The sequence below is a fragment of the Chaetura pelagica genome, unplaced genomic scaffold (assembly GCF_000747805.2).
Source record: "Chaetura pelagica isolate M959 unplaced genomic scaffold, ChaPel_1.0 scaffold192, whole genome shotgun sequence".
Taxonomy (NCBI): Eukaryota; Metazoa; Chordata; class Aves; order Apodiformes; family Apodidae; genus Chaetura; species Chaetura pelagica.
Genome location: NW_009952570.1, coordinates 1,285,669 through 1,307,090, shown reverse-complemented (window position 1 = coordinate 1,307,090; position 21,422 = coordinate 1,285,669). Strand labels below are relative to the sequence as shown.

Here is a 21,422-nt window from a genome sequence, read left to right as displayed (position 1 = left end):
CTCTGGATTGCAATGTATAAGCCCCCCTTTGTTGGCTGCAGAATTTCCACCCCTGCTGATGTGTCAAACCCTGTGAGCATCGGGCAAAACACAAACATGCTGCACTCCATCGCTTTTGTCCTTGTTTCTCTTTTCCAGAAGATGAGAAGAGATACAATAGAGAGCAATAACACGAAGGCCAGTGCCCCCCTCCTGACCCAAAGATACCTGAGGATGGTCACTAAGGATGGACACAGCACACTCCAGGTGGATGGTGCCCAAGGAAAAGGTCTGGCATACCTCAGGGATGCATGGGGAATACTAATGGACATGCGCTGGAGATGGATGATGCTGGTCTTCTCGGCTTCCTTTGTCATTCACTGGCTGGTCTTTGCAGTGCTTTGGTATTTACTGGCTGAGATGAACGGGGACCTGGAACTGGACCATGATGCTCCACCTGATAACCACACTATATGTGTCAAGTACATCACCAGTTTTACAGCTGCTTTCTCCTTTTCCCTGGAGACACAACTCACCATCGGGTATGGCACCATGTTCCCAAGTGGAGACTGTCCCAGTGCTATTGCCCTGCTTGCAATACAGATGGTCCTGGGGCTCATGCTGGAAGCCTTCATCACAGGTAACCCTCTATATTTCATCTTTAGACAGAGTGGGTGCAACAGCTAGACTTAAGAAATGGAGCTAGAAATAAATAGTGACCATGTTGCTATTAAGCTGGTCACTACAGGATGATGAGACTTCAGCTACGTTGTAGCAAAAGTCCAACACCTTTCACTAACAAAAGACACAAATGAGGTGATACCAAGATGCAGACTTGAGTTCCAGTATTCGTTGCTAAATACTTGTGGCAGCCCCTGACTTAACATTATCAGCGATTTATTTCTTATACAATTATCTCTCAAAGTTTTCTCTATGGAATTGCAATATTTAAAGTAAATTCTTTTTCATTAAGTTTTAATGTTTACTTTTGTCCAGCTGAAGTATTTTTGTTCATCTTTAACTCTGTTTCAGAAATCCTCAGTACCTGATGTAATGACAGGTTTTTAAAGTGTCACAGCTATTTCAAAGTATTTTAAGTTATTTTCTAAAATTTTCATATTTAAAGTATTTCAATCTACTTTAAAAATACACAGGTTACTTCACTGTATATTAAGAAAGAGCTTCTCCAAGATCAGATACCACTACCAATTACAGCAGACTAGGGCAAACTAACAGCTCTCCTTCTGCTCTCCAAACATGAGGAAGTGAACAAAGATTGGAAAAAGCAGCCTTTTGGGAAAGTTGCACTTTTTAAACAAAAAAAGGGTTTGCAAACACACAGGCTAAGGCTAGGAAGCCCATGCCCACCCCAGCCTGCTTCTGCTCCTGCAGTGTTCCCCAGAGCTGGGAGCTGCAGGGGCCCAGCCCAGGCACAGAGTACATGCTCAGTTTGCTCTCTCCCCTGATGCAGGTGCCTTTGTGGCCAAGATCGCCCGGCCCAAGAACCGGGCCTTCTCCATCCGCTTCACGCGCTCGGCTGTCGTGACACGCACAGAGGGCAAGCCCCTCCTCACCTTCCAGGTGGCCAATACACGCTCCAGCCCGCTGACCAGCGTCCAGATTTCTGCTATACTTTACCAAGAGCAGGAGAATGGGCAGCTGCACCAAACAAGCATTGACTTCCACCTAGACAGCCTTACTTCAGACAAGTGTCCTTTTTTCATCTTCCCACTCACCTACTACCATTCCATCACTCCATCCAGCCCCCTGGCTGCCCTGCTCCAAAGAGAAGCTGCCCACCATTTTGAGCTGGTCGTCTTCCTCTCAGCTGTGCAGGAGGGCACAGGAGAAATGTGCCAGAGGAGAACATCCTACCTGCCCTCAGAGATCATGCTGTACCATCGCTTTGCCCCCGTGCTAGCCCGCAATGCCAAAGGTGAATATCAGATCAAGATGGAGAATTTTGACAAGACCATTCCTGAGCTCCCGGCTGCAGCTGACTCAAAGAGTCCAAGAAGGACTGACAAGGAGATCAGCATCAATGGACAGCATGCTGACAGCTTCCAGCTCTCCGAGACTGGCCTCACAGAATAGAGAGAACAGACTCTGAACTTTGTGCTTTTTTCAATGATTATTATATTAAACTTTCTGGTTCCATTTACAACCTTCCTTCCTTGCTTGCCCTGCCACCTTCTAGTGATCTTTCTCTTGTACTCCCATCCTTTTGATTACAACATGAGAGGCAGAGTAAAGAGACCTGGTGTGCCTATGTAAGCTGAGGGGAGGCCGGATTAACCACCCAGAACAAAGTCAGGTACAAGAATCACAGCACTAATTCTGGGAAATTAAAAGAGCTACCTGCTGAATGCACCAGACTATGATTAAAGTCGCACTGACCCTGAAAGGAGAGACCTCCCAAACTCCCAAAGCTGACCAATGTGACAAAATGGGACAGCAATACAAAAGAAAAATCTCACTCAAAACCAATATGGAGTCATTCAGTAAATATATTAGTTCTAGGATAAGCAACTCTGTTCATCCAAGATCCTAATTTTTCTGCTCTCCTTTGGGATACAGGGTGTTATCAGTTTTCAGATGGCTGAATTCACTCTCAGAAAATACTGCCAATCTCTCATGGCAGTGAAAAGCATCCCTGCTGTGCTTATTAAGGAAAATTGTAAATACTAACTGTAGTCCTTAATTCTGCCAAATAAGAGGAGAACATCTCAGCTCAAGACAGGTCTATGGAGACACTATCAAAAAAATCTTGATACATAAGACAAATGCCACAGTGACAATTTTTTCATCTTTGGAAACACTGAATACGTTATTTAGGAGTGGAAACCAGACTACTGTAATTGAATTAGTGTACTATTTTCACAGGACCATAGATTCCATGTGTTCTCCTCTTGCGCTGCCTGTCCCAAGTAGGCCTGACCCAGAAGGATGCACCATATACATGAGAAGTAGAACTGCATCCACTTGTATTTTATGCTTTTTAACATCAATATTTGCCTGTACACACAGCACAAAAATATTTAGAGACACCTGAATCAATTTTAAAATAAAAAATTGAAACAAACTATACAAGAGACTTCTGTATTTAAGTGCCTCATAAACCTACTGCAATTAAGACATGGTTCCTAAACAATCTAGGAAGCTAAAGGATAAACAGCATGATGGATAATCGTTTCCAAGCTCTCAACAAAAGCAGTGTCTATTATGTGTTCATACTTGAAGAGTCAAGGATCAAAATAAAGTTCTTTTTCAAAGGTAAAAGGCTGTTGCCAGAAACCAAGTTGACACAGATACCAACTTTCAGGGACACCAGTGGTCCTGCTGCCAGACATGTGGCCTCCTCACTTCATGGAGGTGGGCAGCAGCAAGAAAGCTCCTCCGAAGCCACCTGATGAGACACTGCTTAACTGAATTCTTCTCATGCCTCAAGTGTGTTCACATCCCAAGAGGGGTTTGAAAGAAAAAAAGCTACTTAGAGTCTGGGGAAACGGGAAGCAGCTTCATAGAAGCACTTCACACAGGGAGGGAAAATGAAGCAGAAGGCCCATGTTCTCACTGCAGTTTGGCTCCAGTTCCAAAATTGTTTAGATATTCCCTCCCTACAATCCAGACCTCAGACAGATTTGGTTTTATTACAGATAATCTCAAAATCTCTTTAAAATTTCATTTTCTGTAGAAGCATCCATGAATACTGGGGAATTTGCAGAGCAACACACTATCAGCATAGCCTTCATCCCTGCTTTTCTAGGCTGCTGACCCATACAGATCCCTGTTCTACCCTCCCATCAGCAGCAATAATTTCTAAGTATTTCTGCAAGCATTATTTCCACATTTTCTATCAATATCGCATTGAGAAGAGTCCTGCAAGTTAAGAACCAGTGCTAGAACAGATTCCTGTGTCACTTCTGAAATAACCACTAAGGAAAAAGATCCATGTTATGTGTGAGGTGTTGTTCTTCCCATATATCACATACTCCAGTCTCAGACAAGCCAATTGTTCTGCATTTCAGACGCATCACTTAACAGGACAGGGTTATAATCTCACCATTTAGAGCCAAAGCTATAAAAAGCTAATTTAATTTTCTGTTACCAAAGCGTGGGCTGCTTCATTTGGCTTCTAAATGACCTGAGACATTAAACTTGTCCTGTTCTAAAAATAATTTTCTATGTATAGATTTTGTTTAAAAGGGGGTACAGCAGCAATTTTAAAGGAAAAATATGTTTAGCACGCATTAAATGCAATCTTCAACTATTACATTTTGGAAGGTAAAGCTGAAGATTACTACAGGAGCAAATTAGACAGACAGACACAACCGTGCAGTTATTGCAGAACAGCTGCAGAACAAGGGGCAGACAAAGCAGCCCTATTCTTTTACAGCTCCAGAGAACTGGTGAACCATGGATGTCTCATCAAGTGCTGGAAACGTGCCATGGCCCAGATCACACTACAAGCCTAGAAAAATTGCTGATGGGCTACAAAGCTGCACTCTACACTTTGACTAGCATGGCAAGAGCAAGCTAGCAATGAACAACATCCTCTGGATGCATTTCTTGCTAGTGAGGGAGGAAAAACAAGGCAGGCAGAGGACAGGAAAGTTCAATTCACAGAAATTCAATAGCCTTTTATAGTCACTTGAACACCCTTTTAATATTCAAGTGTTCTTAACCTAATAAAAAAATACACAGTAAACAGAACTCAAGAAGGTTCCTTACTAAACATCTTGTTTTATCTACACTACAATTATTTATTACCAGTGTAGTTAGCTGGTAACTAATCAAATCCCCTCAACTACTAAGATGGTAATAGTCAAGAGGCTACACAGAAAATGAAACAGCTTTTGTGGAGTTCTAAAACAGCCATAATCAAGAAAACAACTTGTTTGTTTTCTTTGCTAATGGCCTCAGCCTTCCAGAAGCAGTTTGGAGGTCTCAGTGACGTCTGTCAGAACTATGACAGTCTGCAACAGGAACTTGCAAATACTTTCTGCATGTTCCAGTTGCTCACTGCTGATCCTGATATTGATATGAACAGATATTATGAGAATCTCTCAAGCGTGAAGTTGCCAACTGTTGTAAACACTGAAAAAGCAATCAATCTTTAACAGCAGCATACTGACCATATTTGAGAAGTCATTCTTTGTCCTTTTTCGATTTCTTGATTTTTAACTGAAGGAACTTGCACCGTCATCCATTATGAATGCCTCAAAGAGTTCAATATTTGATCTTATTATTTCTACAACATTATCACCCAGAACAAAAAAAATATGGAAAAGCTGGCAATTCAGAAAATCATGTATTTTTTGGCTAGTCCACGGCCCTACAAAAGAGCAAGGAAAAGCTGAAGTACAACAAAGTTAGAGAATAAAATCCACAGTAACAGAAGCCACTACAAGCATCTGCTAAAGCAGGTTAGCCCGCATTAGGAACTGCATGTCAATTCTCTCTTTGATCTTTATCCTCCCACTGCTGTGGCCCACTGCTACTTGGTATTAAGGTGGCACTTTTGGCACAACTGTACCCCTGTCTCACACTCCAAATACTTTTTCACTGCCAAGTCTTTATGTAACAGTAACTGTTAATCAAGGTTCAAGTTAAAACTCACCAACACCTTCTCTTCACATTTTTGTGTTCTCAACCTTATTTCTTTTTGAAGGTAAATGAGAAACGGTCCTCCCACCTATTGGGGCACCATTCTCTAGCACAGTACTATGCAAACAAATTGCTACTGATAAAAAATGTACATTAAAATTTGAGAAATGTGGCAGGTCTCTTGCCTCTATCTTACTGTGGTACAGAGCTTTCAGCCAAATAAGATCAAACTACAGGAGAAAAAGAACAAGAGACTTAAGAGGAGCAATCAGGTACTGCAGAAAGCTTCATGATGTAAGAACAAGCACACCACCCCTCACAATGAACCAGGACTTCCAACAAAGCACATGGGGACAGAGTCTTCCCTAGGAAATGGCTCACAGAAGGTGCATTCCCAAGTCCTGATCACCAGCAGCTGCTACAAAGACAACACAGGCTATTCAAGCTGGGGCATTAACCCTGATGTGCAGGCAGAAGCCACCTTCACTAAGAACACCTTCCACACTTTAAGTTCCCCTCAACTTCAACCAACATCTCCTCCTAAACTGACAGGCAATGTTTTTATCAGTCTTAGTCAGACATGTTGTACATTCCATAGTCTGGATCTGCAAGTGCTGCAATTTTATCACAAGAACAGGAAGGGGCTAAATAAAATGGAATCAGCAGTGGTAGATACTCCTTTTACATTAGTTTGTCTTTGGAAAAGATGCAGTCCTGAAATCACAGCAGTACTGATTTTTCCTATTTTCATTTCTTTCCAAAAGGTTTCCAAATACAAAGACACATGAAAAGTCTGAAGGTTCACTATTGGCATTTACAGATGGACAATCTAAAGTTATTTTTGTAACTTTCTTTTTAAGAAAAACAAAGAGGGAAACAAGCAACATCTTAGTTGTGTGTTGACTTTCAATTTAGAAAGCAGAAAAATAAAAGCATTCTTTAAAATACATGAAAACCAATTTCTACATGGAGAGAGGATTGGGAGGGCTTTGAAGGCAAACCTGGTAATGTTGGAATCCTAAGACAGGTGCCACTATGGCAATCTGGAACATTATTAAAATGGCAATTTGTGCTACTCTCACTAAATATAGGTAGCTAAGCAGGGATTAAAATACATTCCTGTTAACTTTTGACTGCAACTGATTCTCTTTCATTTTTTTGTCTTGAAATTCAACCTGTAACTGCCTTTTAGAATCCCAGAATCATTCAGGTTGGAAAAGACCTTTAAGATCAAGTCCAACCGTTACCACAGTCCTGCCAAGGCCACCACCAACCCCTGTCCCTCAGCACCACATCCACTCATCTTTCAACCACTGCCCTGGGCAGCTTGGGCCAGGGCCAGACAACCCATTTATTGAACAAATTTTTACAAGCATCCAATCTAAATCCCCCCCTAGCACAACTTGGGCTGTTTCCTCTCATCCTATCACTTGTTACTTGTGAAGAGAGATGAACTACCACCTCTTTTTCTTCTGACCTATGCATTACCAGTATGTTCACTAAGGAGGATACTTAGGAAAGACCAAAAGATCCTCTGGGTCCTAAGAAGGCAAATCTCCTTGTCAGCAAGGCTTTTCTAGTACAAAACCTCTCACTGATGTGGTATGTGCACATGGAAACATACCACAGAGAAAGAGCAAGGTCATACCAGCAAACAATCCATGGATGATCTCTCAAACAAGAAAACCTTGCACTTGCAATATAAGTTGGCAGAGGAGAATCTGAATGCTCTTACCACTCCCAGAACAGAGTGGGTGTGTTCCAGCTCCAAGATGACAACACACTCTAAGTTCAGATGAATGGTCAAACAGACATACTGCGGCAAAATTAAGGATCCACTGTTCTGCCTGAATGTGGCCAGTGTCAAGTATTTAAGAAAGAATAGGAGAGGAATAGCAATAACCAGATAACCTGAATGGACAGAAGATTTGTATGATGACTTGAACTAATTGGACAGACAATAATCCCATCAGCATGGGAACTTCAAAACATTGCTCTTGGCATCTACTTCACACCAGCCAGCATTCAAAAAATTAACAGTTCACATGACCTAGGTACCAACTAGCACAGGCCAGGAATGTTTCAAAGCTACATTGGAAAAGCAGATTGCCACAGCACACCTGTCACTTGTTGAAGACTCCTGTCACATAGGTACAGGAATTTGGTTCCAGCTGTAGACATCACATCTTCATTAACAAACAGAACCTACTTCCTGAAGACTTTTCTTACCTAAAACATTTAAATGTCTAATAGTGAAAACAACACAGAATAAGAAAAACACTTTGAGAACACATTCAGGTACCCTGGCACAGCATCATTCATCTTCTTTCAGCAATATTCTTGAGTAATAGAAGTTTTATGTACATATGGGTCCCTTCCCCAACATTCACCCTGCTCCTCCCTCCCATTTTCTGCCCACATGGTAACAAAACCATACCTGGATCTTTTCGCCCTGGTTTTTCAAAGCGTCTGTCTCCCCTAGAAAGGCAGAACAGAAGTTTCAAATAAGGTTTTGGAACTACTCCACTCTTGTTAGGTATGGTGGGCGTTTGCTTTTTTTACTTGGTAGGGGTTTTTTTTTAAAATCAGAGCTTGGTAGACAGCATCTTTAAAGGTCCAAGTGACAACTGAAATTTTCAGGAACACTGATAATACGCAGCCTGCGGCAACTAGGTCTTGAAACATACCCCCAGTAACATTGAGACTAAAATTGAAGTGCATCTTCTAGCAATCCATATTTTTAAGCATCATTTCCACTGCAACTGCCATAATTTATTTGTAGTTCCTTCTTCCCAGGAACTCAGCAGAAAAATTATTTGCAAAGATATTCTTCTACTTGCTCCTGAGTTACTAGAAACATGACTGTGTTCAGTCCATCTTAGAAGCTCAAACACTCCACTCACACCTCATCACCTTTCCTCAGTGTTTTTATGGAGTCCAAAAGCACAAACAGAAGCTAGGCAGATGTATGTAAAAAATTTGAAGGGCTGGAGTTCTGTTACCTTTCCTCCCAACTCTGTGATCTGTGCATTTCCCTGCCCCCTCCTCGCCCAAATCCACCCTCCACTTCATCAAAACTTCTTTGGTAGAAACCGCTTTCTCCTCGGCCTCTGCCTGAAAAGACAAAAAACACAAGTGTTTGTACAAATAGTAACAGAAGTTGAAAGAATCAGGTAGGTTTCCTTTTCCTAGTGTCCTCGTGAACTAATCTTGCAGTATTAAGCCTCAGTGAAAGTATCTAGGGCAAAGGGAAAAAGGAACAAACACTGAAGAAAGAGTCTTATGTAAAAATTCTTATTGAGAAGCACAAGATCAGACAGAGCAGGCAAACAATTCTGAAATAAAGACTATGCAGAAAAACACAGAGAACAGATACTTACCCAACAAAAATTGCCAAACAAGGATGCATTGTTCACAGAACATCCACACAGTATGTGTGTACTTAAAAAGCAATCTGAATTTTATGAGTGTAACTGTGGAATCCAATATAATGGTACTCATAATTAATGCTGTCAAGGTTAATAAGGGAGAAAGAAGCTTCACCACTATTCAGTTCTAGTGATTCCCAGGAGAAATCTCCCCCAGCAGCAGTAGGGAGAAAAGAAGGATCACAGGATGAAGAGAGGCAGGACAGCAAGAACCATCCCAAGAGCTACAGAATAAAAATTACCCTCCTGACTTTTTCAATGAATGATTCTCTGTAGGTAGATTCTCTACCAAGCATCAAGCTTCAAGCCAAAAAGTAAAGCATCTTGAAGCACATCTCCAGTGTTTGGGTAGGTGTGGGGTGTTTGGTTAAAAGAGAGTAAAAACAACACCCACACACTTCCCGAGCAGAGCTTCAGTAGAGCTCTCAGCACTGGTTAGTGAAGTTTCCAGGTCTACCAAAAGATAAATACTGCTTCACAAAGTGCTACAGCAGGAACATGGGAGGGTTTTTATCAGCTAACTTACAATTTCAAGGCTCTCATGGAAGGAAGACAAACCAGTGAAACACCAGCTAGTGGCCAGGATAACCTTGCATATAGACAAATGCAGTCTCTACAGTCAAGTCTAAGAACCCAAAAAGCACCTGATAAGGGGAATTCTTGGCTGTGAAACTATCACAAGTGTCAATTCTTATTTCTCTCTTCCTGGCTTCAAGAAAAACACCTGGTACAAACCTGGCAAGGGATCTGGATGAATACAGTCAGAATGACCAAATGGAACAGGAAATCAACACCTTGAGAATGGACTCTGCAGCCTGCTGAAGTAACAGTGACCAGACTCTATCTAAAATCTAAAGACACCAGGATACATCAAGGAACTGTACATATTTCAGTGAAGAGAAGCTCTAAAAAACAGAAATAAGGCAGTCGCAACAGTTTTTCTACTATTCTGTAACAAATCTCTTAAGGAAAAAAAGCTTCCAAGCAGAGAAAAAGAAAAGTGATCTCAGGCTCCTCAGATACAAACTGATTCTGGGTCAGGCAGCACAGGTTACAGAGTGTAGACAGAAGCCACAAAGTTTGTACAATTTCTCCTGCTGCTTCAGAAACAGGATTTCAACATCCTCTTTGGACAAAATGATCCTGTTCCTAGCACCGGCAAAGCAGTTCAGTGTCAGGCCTCCTTGTCACAGAGATGTGAGCTCCCTTATCACCCAGTTTTGGGGGTGCTTCAAGTTCACATGCAGACTGGCCAAATCCATACAAGAGAAATACACTGAGATTTAATGAACACGGAGATCAGATCTGGCCCAGAAAACGCACCAAGCTGCAAATGTCTGGAAACTGAGCGTATATGTGATGTTTCTTCACCTTTGTATTTTGACACAGTTCTTAGTCTCTCCCCAAGGTGTCTTCTTTTGGCTATTGCTAGAGGAAGACTATTGAGTGATTTATTGAGTGAAAGGAGCCCTTGCCTCATCCAGTACAGCTGTTATTACACAGGTGGGGAGAAAGGAGCTGACTCAACACTCAAGGCAGGACAGGAGATTACCACCAGACCTATACCTGTACAAGAAACACAAATACCTTCACTGTGGTAAGTCCAATATTAGAAGGTTGACCATAGTCAAGAGTGCAAAGTAAGTTGCAAAGGCAAGAAACAGTAAAAATGTGATACAATATCAAGAGCAGCACAATGTTTATTGAGTTAAGGCATTATGGGTTCCCTAAGATCCTGGAAAAGGACTCCAAGCTGTTATTCTCCACAAAGAAGTAGAGAATAAAAGTCCAGGGAAGTTTCAGCATCTCATGCAATGGCAACCTTTGCCTAATTTCTTCACTACAGGAAAGCTCCCTTCCTCTCACAGGAGCTAAAGCAAAAGCAGTTGAAAAGAGAAAGTCGCAGGCAGAGTCAAAACAGAACAAAGGCACTGACTCATCCTGTGTCTCTGAGGCAGTGGAGGTGGAGAGCTGCAGACACTTCTCCAACAGAAACAAAACCAGTTCTCCTTTTTCTGCTCCTTACAGTGAGTGACAGCAATAACTGCAGTGCTCCCGTTGCAGCGTGAGCAAACATGAACCACACACTGACTCCTGACAGCATACACACAACTACAAGAAGGCTGGTGATATGGGAGATTTCATCTGCAAATAAACCAAATGTCCTGTATAAAGGACAGAATCAGTTGTTTTAATAGCAGCATGGCTCACAGCAGCAGGATGTGAAACCACTCTCCACTCATCCCTCTCTGCTGTCATGGTTCATCAATATTTCAGTTGTGCTCAGCCAGTAGAACAGTCTGAATTAAGAGATAATCTCAGCAATTCAGTGTAAGGCTGCCTGTGGGGCCCGGCCATGCAACTCCCCGCTGCACTGATACCACACAGGACCAGGCAGGCCCTAGGGAAGCCACCCGTGCCTTGGCTGTGGCGTCAACCTTCTCCCCTGCCTTCTCCAAGGAACACAGCCCAGGAGCAGCAGCAGGACATGCCCACTGCGCAGCACCCTGTGCAGATAAACCTGCCACCTCAGAGCCCAGGCAGAGTACTGCATGAGGAGCATCCTGCCCTGAAACTGATCCTGCCAGGCTGCAGAATATAGAGAACTAGTTACGGAAAACTGTGGTGTGCAAAGTCAGTTATCCAGCTTGTATTACATACCTAAGTGTGGCCTGGAAGTGCACACTAGGACAGAGCTAACACTGATACCAGAATGTAGGAAAAATCTTGAAAAGAGGATAGAACTGCATATATTTAAGCACACTGTTTGCCATTCTGTGCCTGCAATTCTTGGCTTTTTTTGTGGCTAATAAATGTAGAACAACATGCTTCTTTTAAATAGAATGCTACTTAAATAGAATGCTGCTTCCAAAAAAATGCCTGGCATATAAGGAGCAGATTTCCCAAGTGTAGAAGTTGCATGAAGTAATAAGCGCAAAGTCAATAGAGGCCAATAAACCTTTCCATTTCAGAACTGAATGGAGCAGCTGTGCCATTTGTATCTCAGTAATTCCTGGAAAATCTCAGAAAGAGGATCTCAATCTACCAGATAATGTAATTAACACAGCCAAAAGTCTCCAGCCTAAAAAACAGAAGTCTAAATTTAAGTTAAAAAATACAAGACACAAGCAAGAGGGCCAGAAGCAGCACACAGTCATTCTAATTGTCATGTTAAGAAAAACCCAATACAACAAACAAATTATTGCATTACAGCATGACTGACATTTAGGATCTAGGATGACAGCCATAACAGTATGTAAGAGCAGGATAACTGTGACTCAGCTACTGCTGGTCAGGTATGAGAACTTTCCACTTGCACACCACTGACACAGAAAGCAGCACAGACCGACCACAAAGGGGAGAGAGGGTGGGAGGGGAAAGAGCTCTAATGGGAAGGAAAGTACCCTTCATAAGGGCCTTAACTAAAAAGAAGAACAGCTACAAAACAAGGTGTCTGTAAACTCAGAGCCCATTCCAGGGACTATTTAAATCTCTCCTCATCTGAGGCTCTTATTCATGAATGTTGACATTCCAGTCCCGACAGCACAAAGCTCAGGGCTTAACTGCACACCACAGGGAGCTCCCAGGAAAACAAGTCAATTAGAAAAAAGGTCACGTGCCAGCACTTGGTTTCTTTAGAGACTGTAACTTCAGAGCTAAGTCGAATGGCTTGGATTTATGTCTCCACACAAGACACGTATGAGTTACAGCAGTTGCACGCTGCAGAGGGTTTTAAGGGTAACACCAAGATGTATTGCAGCACAGCCATAATTACAAAAAAAAAGCCACTTCCACACAGGAATCATTTTCACATCAGCTAAATGTAATGACTGTTAGGAAGACTGTGGGTGACAACTAAGAAAACATTTACAAAGTGTTAGGCTGTAGTGATAAGTATCAATAAGCACAGTTAAGAGTTCTGACAGTAACTTCACACCAGCTCCCTCACCATGTCTGCCCCTGATTCCCTCTCACACTCCCCAACACCCAAACACAATTCGGTGACTTTTGCCTCAGTGAGGGAACTTAAGTAACAGACCTAATCATACATGCAAATTCTTCCTGAAGTTACTGTTGTGCAAATGACTTCAGGACAGTAACCTTATTTTGCTAAAGCTGAAGCCCAAATGTGATCAGCAGCAGCTTTGTTGTGCACAATGATGTGATGTTCACAAAACCCACCAGATAACCTCTTGAACTCAGGCAATTGTGCAAGGCAATAGAGAATATATTTTCCAACTGTTAAGTGAAGCAGTTCATTTACTGCATAAACTGTGAGGAAATTCCAAGTCCTCTTCATTGTAACTTGGATAACCAGAATGGCATTTAAAGTTTGCTACTTGCAAGCAACCTGTTCATTTTACAAGTTAGCAGTCAACAGTCCTACACTGAGCTTTTCATAACTAGCCATTAGAAACCAAGTCCTCAACTACAGAAACATCACATGTATAATTCTGAAAAAAACTACAACTTTGTCCTGGCAGAAGCCCTAACTTGTTTGCTGAGATATAGAAACTTTGGGAAGACTGATCAGGACTAAATTCCAACACTAACTGCTCATGGGAAGAAAAGAGGAGTGGAAGAAACAAACAACACCCCAGATCAATGAAAAGGAAAGCTCAGTAATTCACTATTTCAAAATGAGGAAAGGTAGAGAGACGTGTCCTCATCCAGTTCAGTTTGCAGGATGACAGCAGCTTAACAAGCACAGTGTATGATTCACACAACTTGAGAGAAAGATCAAATGAGGATGAAAACAAAAATAAGTGAAGAACACTAAGTTTGCAAAGTTCTTGAGGTAGTATTTCTTAACATACATGTAAACCAAAGTATGAAAAAAAGAATATATGCAGTAGAAGCTTTCAAATAGTCTTAATACCACACATTTTAAGTTCTGTCACTGAAACCAAATTTCACAGCCAAATCTCCACGCATACAAATAGGTTCAATAATAGAATGACTGGATTAGAAACCATATTCTGCCACATTTAACCTTGTGACCCCACTGAAACTAGCAGAGGTAATTAAAAAGCAACCAGCTGCTCACTGCATAAGGATGACATCCACTGTTACTGGCATAGCAAAAAAAAAAAAAAAAAGGGAAAGTTTGACAAAAGAAAAATAAAGGGAGTTTGGCAAATTAGAAACAGTCTTGAGATTGAAACTAGAGCACACTAGTGGTCATCTGATCTCAAATCACTACATTTTAAGCAGCACTCACTTCATTTGCAGAATTAAGCTTTAAGGCATCTAATAAAACAGCAAATACATGCATTCCTAGAATAAGCGAACCATGGATGGCAGCAATGCCACACACGTTAAAACCACACAGCAGAAAAGCAACTGCTTTCAAATGCACAACAGAAATGTAACATGGTACAAAATGTCACCCCACACTTGTACACGTGCACATACTGTTTGTTTTTTTAATTAAGCCCTAAGCTTATGGGCAAAGACAATGCTAAATAAAGAAGGGAAGTGACAGGGAAATCCAGAGACAGGGAATCCTTCTAAAAGTTTACATGCATATGCATTAGCCGAGAAGCAACTGCAAGAGGACAGATTGTCATCTCCAAATATCTGAAAGATGTAAACCAAGGAAGAAGCAGGTTTAAGGAGTGAGAGCAGAAACAAGAGAACAAATATAGAGCAAAATTCTGGTCAAGTATTTAATCACATATGGAAGTGATTTCTGAATATGCTATTTAAAATATCACTACCAAGGACATTTAGAATTAAATTAGAAAGGACCCTATGAGAAACCTCACCAAAGTACCTGCAAAGACACAGGTTAAATGATTAATTACTCCTGATGACATTTCCAAGCTATTAGTTTCTAATATTCTAAATGTAACCTATAATATTTATATATAAAAAACCCAAAAAAAGTGTTCACAGCACATTGAAAGGGAACTGCTAAGATAAATTCTGGATTTAACAATCTCTTTTGAATCTAGTGATATTGCTTGAGGACATTTTCTCAATTAATTTGCAAATGTTTGAAGTGATCCAGAACGAGACAGCAACTACAGTGATGCACTAAAACTGGGAAGACTCAAATTTCTCTCAAATTCAATTGCATCTTTCCATTAACATTTTCCTGTTTATTCTCAGGATGTTGATACATAAAAATGACTTTTCAGAACTCTGAACATCACCTTCTACAATCTTGATTTTTTACATATGTCTGTGGATTCTTCTCCCCTTTCCCTATAAATTTTACATAAAGATACAAAACCAATTTATCTCTAACAATTCTGAATGAAACAATTTCCTATCTCATGTCAAAACTACTCCTCCTTTTTACCTGATCTAGTAAAAAAGGTCCTTGTGCACTGCAGGGGAACTGGACTAGATGACTTTTAGAGGTCCTTTCCAACTCTACACAATCCATGATTATGATTTTGCTTTCCACCCCCACCAGTCTGGTGGTACCACAGGCACCAGACGTGCACTGAAGTGAGCAGAACAATCACAACAATACCCATTCTCTCACAATATCTTTTTGGAAAGGTTTCAAAGTCTTAAAGGAATAGAAACTTGGCATGAGAAAATCTTCCGATAACCAAGCTCTAACATCTTTCACAATCTTTCACCTGAATCACCTGCATCCATTGCAGCACACCCCACTACCAGCTCACCTCGACCTCTAGAGGAACTTCGACCTCGAGGAGCCCCTACCACCGTTCCTCCTCCACGTCCCGTCAACCGCAGGACAGCAGCACTGTTTACAGACATGGAGAAATTTCTCTGCCAAGAAGAAGAAAGAAGCAAGGTGATATTCTATTAAAAAAAACCAAAAACATAAACACTTACTATTATCCTAAATTGAGATTCAAACAAGCTTTGCTTTCCTTGCATTCATTACAAATTCTCCACAACTGACTAACAAAGAGAAGCATTCCTCAGAGCAGCTGAACCAAGGATCTTGGTCAATATTTGTGCTTCCAAGTTACTTACCTGCCATTTCCATGCTCTAAAGGCAGCAAGTGGGAACCTACTGCTCTCTTACCTGACACCATTAATTAATACCAATTCTAAACTTACTTAAGCAAAGCAGGAACATGCAAAGAATAGAATTTGAATAAAACTATATTCACCAATGTCCTTGGCAGAAATGTCTGGGTTGCGGGTTTTTTTCTCTCAGTGTATCATAGGAGTAACATACTTTGGGGAAAACTTAAGTTTATTTAAGACTTCTGCAATTTAAGTGATACTCATTTTCATGAGGGTAAAATTCAGCTTTATTTTAATATGAAATAATTGCTAAAGAAAGCTATTTCGATAAAGAATGGATAATTATAACCCACTCTGGCCCCATTCTCTAACTGCAGATAGTTGCAAAACTAGGCCAAAGAATAAAGGATCCTGTTCAGAAACATCAACAAGGCAAACCTGACTTCACACACACTGTCTGAATGCAAGTATTAAATCATTAGAATGTAAAGGACTCACAGCAGCAGATACATGAGCCTTCTTGATAGGAACTTAAAGCAAAATTGCTTAGGTGAAACCATCTGAATTCCTAGGACTTGAAGGTCTTCAGAGAACACTGAGACAAGCAATTATATACTGTTCAAAATCTAAATGGCTAACATAAAAAGACATCTGCAGGAGTTTCAACACACTTCAGAATCAAGCCTAACTGTTTGACATGTTCTTCTTAGAAGGCAGACCTCCCTTCCAGAGAGAACTGGTCACTAAGTAGACTCAAGGTGGGAGAAAAAAAATCAAGTCCTGCCTGGCAAAACAGCAAGGTCAGCCTCCAGTAAACCTGATTTTATCTTCCTAGTAAAGTTTAAAGCATCCATTTCAACAGCAAGTTGAACTGAAACATCTTCCTTTGTCTCTAAGCAAATCACCACCTTTTCTGCTGTTGATACTTCTGCTTTTTTTGTGAAGTGGTGAAATATTTTATCACGGAAACAACTTTAAGCTATTTATCAGATTGACTGTCTTGCCTACAAGATTCCTCCCTTTTGGTGTCTTTTTTTTTCCAGTAAGAAAACAGCTATCTTGCTTCCTTTCCCAACTTATTTTTAATTTGACTTGTTTGCCTAGTCTCTGAACAAATCCTGCCTCCCCTCTGTAGAGCCTGCTGTGGGGAAAATGCAATCCCTGCACCGTGCAGAGGGACAGGAATCCAGAGGGTAAGGTCAGTAACAAATAAGCAAAACACACCCTGTTATTGATGAGTCTGTTACTTCAGTGTCCGTCCCTGACAACACACACCAAAAGCAACACTGCCCCAAAATAGGGCCCCTTTAGCAGCAATGAAAGATGTCCCCAGAAACAGACATCAGAAACACCTCCTATGAGGACACACAAGATGCTATTTCAGCAAGAGCTTGAGGCTCCTTTACTCCACAAGGATGAAGACAACTGAATTCTTTCCTCACACAACCAGGAATAAGGGCAGGATGGCTATTATATGCCTGGCTGACCACTTCCTGGGCTTGCTGCCTGAGATTTTCCTGTCCCCACTGGATAATGGGAGCAGGGCTAAGATTTCCCATAAAAGCATATTCTCCATCTCAGTTACCTTTTAAGACTCTGACATGAAATGTCCACAGTATATTCACACAAACTTAAATATGACTGCTGATTAAAAGCTATTAGCAACTTATGCCAAAGGACAGCATCCTAAAAAGAAATATGAATTCTGAAGAGGAAGGAGTTCTGGAATAGGTGAAGAGGATATGCCAGAATACCCAGGCACAATAAAACAATGTAAAACTCAATAAAATACCATGGGGCAAGGAGGACGGTCTGAAATAAAAACTAACACTGACATTCCCCACCCCTGCAAAAATTAAACTATACTAAAGTCAATAAATACTCAGCTTTCTATTAGAAAATAAACTAAGAAAAACAATCAAACCACAGTATTCTGAAATAGGAAAAGTGCTAAGAAACATGACAAACCAAAGAGCAACTTCCAAATCAGAAGTTCTGACAGCCATAAAGAAGCAATCAAAGGTCAGGCATTTACTCAGAGGGGGTCAGACCTTCCACACTTCTCCAACGACCACCAAACTGAAGAAACAGAACTTGGGACATTTCAGAAAGTCCAGTCCAAACACTGGAGATAGTGTCACTGATTTTAAAGTGCTGTGGCCTTAAAAAATAGCTAATACTTCCCAGATGATGATCGTAGATTTAACAAGTTGACTGTCTGCCATCAACAGAACATGTTATTGAGCATGAATGGCATTTAAACTTTAACACAGCAGGCTTTCGTAATTTCTTTCCCCAAGACCTACAAGTCTCAAATTTTGTGGTTTTTAATGTAGGCATACTTGTTATTTTGCTTTTACCTTGATGACAATCTAACTTCTTAAAAAAGGATACAAACCTGTTCTTCTTCTGTAAAAGGTACAAGTGCCAGTGGTGGCAGGGGCTCCTCTTGTAAAATAGGCAGAAACTCCTTATCCAGAAGGTCTGAAGGTATCTGTACCAAAGGAAAACAGCACACAAATATACCCAAGTATTTCCATTTCAGGGATGATGCCACATACTTTGATTTACAAAAAATGTTTATTCTGCCAACTCTGTCTCTACCAATCCAGTACACTAACACTTCCAATAACATTTACTGGGTTTACTGGGTGTAACTCCACTGCAAATTTAGGCCTCCCAAAAAAAAAATTCCTCCCCACAACTGTAATATGTAAAGTATCAGGATTGTACACATCAGAATTCAAACTTCCAACAACACTGCAGCTCAAATCTGAACCAAGTGAAATTTCACCTGATAAATTAAGTCAAGGAGAAGTACTCCTTTAACTTCAACATACTTTTGTAGCTAGATTTTAATTTATATATTAACAAAACAACTGTAAACAGCACAGAGAATGCATCTGATTTAAAGTCAGCATTTCCAATTTACTACCAAGGACAGCAAAATAAAAAAGTGTGAAGCTATAGGTACAGATTCATTGAGGACACTGATGATTTAAATCAAAATAAATTTTAACACTATTTTTTAATCAGTTCATCAGATGGAAGCTTGATCAGCAGATGTGACCTTGATATGTGGAGGAGAAGCTGCAATTACAGCCAAGTGAGCTCTCATTAATCCAACAGAGAGCTATTTCAAAAATATCTAGTTCAATAGTAGGGATAAAGACTTTTCCCAATTTTAACTGACGCAAAGCAACCTAGGGTTTTCTTTTTTCATTTGGGTATATGCTAGTAGTCTGCTTTCAGAGTCTCTTTTAATCAGAGATGCAACTTTGCCTAATCTTCAGCCAGCAAAGACTGAAGATGACACAGTGAAAAAGGACTAGGCTACAAGATAGAGCTTAAAAACACCACCTCTAGTAGTTGACTAGAAACAAGTTTCAGGACAAGAGTCCACTCAGTCTTGGGAACCAGAACTGCTCAACACCACAAAACATGTCTATCAAAACCAAGACATGCTTTAATAGGAACACCCTTCTGGCCAACACACAGGCAGAAAGTATTCCTTGGGACCCTTCACAACCATCACAGAGCTTCTGTCACACAGGTCAGGAACAGGTTCTGAATCAGTCACAACTGTAGAGGTCTCTGCATCATCTGATACAACATACACAAATTGCAGAAAACAATTATCTCCTCCAGGCTCACTCACTCAAACATAACATCGAGGTTTACATTGCAGCTTCTCACAGCAGAGCAGGATAACTCTGCATGTTTAAGCATGGCTTTAAGCTATAACACACTTCACAGCTTTAGAAACATCTCTGACATCCAACACCTTTGAATCCATGTCTAAACAATGAAGGGCTCCCAGCACTGTATGAAACGTCAGCACAGTCACGGCAGGGTAGGAACAAGGAGGTCTGTATGTTCATCTATATGCCAAGCTAAAGGCATCACCTGACATCATTTCTTGCTGTCCCTTCCTGACTCAAGGGCAAGGCTCTGAGAGTGATTTGGGAGCCTGAAACCATGTGCCTGCTGCAACAATAAACCAACCTCTGTCACCATCTACAGAAAAACCTCAAGTTTACAAATGCAGAATGTACAATTCATTTGCCTGAAACATTCTCTGAAACATGACACTGAGAACCTGTTTGAAATGAAACCAGAAAGAAGCTCTTGATTTTTTACACTTTTTTGTATCCCACATGCTAGACTGCATTTGTGTCCAGAGTCCCAGGGAACTGAACACCATGAGGACTGCTCTCATGGGAGCTAGTTATCTGCTGAAATGAACTACCTTAAGTCAAGACAAATAGGAAGCTCTTGCCTTTTTTCATATAAATACAATTCATTGCCTTTCAAGCTGAATCAAGAAACTGTTTTACACTATATAAAATCCTACTAAGGGAAGACAAACTGCACAGCTGCAAGGGACTGAATATGACAAGCAGGTGTTTTTTTTTAATTCTTAGGGGATACAGGAAGTTGCCCCTGAAATGGCAAAAATAATCAAACATAATGAAGCAGCAAGAGTGGGATCAAATAAGAACACACACAAAAACCCCACAAATGGACCTCTTTAGTTCTTTGCCAAGGGGTGGACAATGTCCATAATCACAACACACAAACACCTGTTCCTAATGACAAGCCTGTCATCAAGAGCACACACACCAGGCCTTCCTCCTCTTCCTGCTCACCTTGTTATCCTTTAGAAAAAGTGCCAACATTTCTTCTCTCCCATAGCGATAGTCTGCTAGTTTGTACTTTGGCAAAGCCGGAGACAGAGGAGGGGATGTCACGCTCCCGCCACTGGACAAAGCTCGCAGCCTGAAATCAAGCAGAAAAGCAAAGAAAACTGAATTGAGGAGCATGGGTCGTCACCTCTGCTATCACCCATCTGCACATTTCTGCACTTTTACAATGAAATAAATCCAGTTCTGAAAATAAAGGCAAGGCATTAACAGCATAACTTCAAAACTCCAAAAATTGTTGCTTCAACAGAAGAGTGGAAGAGCTTCCTTAATTTTCCCATAGCCAAGAGAAAGGAAAAAAAATATTCCCAACAGCACATCAAGGAATTCAACTCATCCCCTGGAAAACTCTTATGTTGATTATATAGCAAGCTAATTACATCCCTAAAGCCTTGACTAAGCCATTTACACTGGCTGCACAAAATTCAGTTCCATGCATATTAATGACTGCAGTTTCTATTTGCCAAGTAAAATTCTTACCACACTGGGGACACTGCAGCAAATACTAAGGAAAAAGTTTATGCAGATGTTTAGCAAAGTACAACAAAGTCCAGGACAGTAAAATTTCCAATGAGGTTTCTTCCTGTGTCTCCAGAATCTGACTCTACTACAAATTCCTTTTCCTGAACTTAGAATTCATGGCATTTGTCAAGGAGTGCATACATCATTTAGCTTGGTGTCTCAATAAAAAAAATCTCTATGTACATGCAATACAGCCACACTTTACATCAGAGGCATCTCAAGCAGT

At 40.8% G+C, this 21,422-nt stretch overlaps 2 protein-coding genes across 2 annotated transcripts in view; one reads left to right on the top strand and one right to left on the bottom strand.

Annotated features, from left to right (window-relative positions):
- Window positions 1-21,422, bottom strand: part of GIGYF2 (GRB10 interacting GYF protein 2) — a 65,912-nt gene that overhangs the window by 42,532 nt on the left and 1,958 nt on the right. The window contains exons 2-6 of the mRNA XM_009993507.1: window positions 20,621-20,750; window positions 18,370-18,465; window positions 15,656-15,764; window positions 8,589-8,700; window positions 8,024-8,064 (exon numbers count right to left, since the gene is read on the bottom strand). Coding sequence (XP_009991809.1) covers window positions 8,024-8,064; window positions 8,589-8,700; window positions 15,656-15,764; window positions 18,370-18,465; window positions 20,621-20,750 — 488 coding nt within the window. The remainder of the gene's footprint in view (window positions 1-8,023; window positions 8,065-8,588; window positions 8,701-15,655; window positions 15,765-18,369; window positions 18,466-20,620; window positions 20,751-21,422) is intronic.
- Window positions 142-2,073, top strand: KCNJ13 (potassium inwardly-rectifying channel, subfamily J, member 13). The gene is made up of 2 exons (XM_009993506.1): window positions 142-619; window positions 1,451-2,073. The coding sequence occupies exons 1-2, from the start codon at window positions 142-144 to the stop codon at window positions 2,071-2,073; spliced, it is 1,101 nt and encodes a 366-aa protein (XP_009991808.1).

Excerpts from the sequence above, each read along its gene's own strand:
- KCNJ13 (XM_009993506.1), top strand. The coding sequence starts at position 142 with ATGAGAAGAGATACAATAGAGAGCAATAACACGAAGGCCAGTGCCCCC. Across the intron at positions 620-1,450 it reads GCTGGAAGCCTTCATCACAG|GTGCCTTTGTGGCCAAGATC; the intron begins GTAACCCTCTAT and ends CCCCTGATGCAG.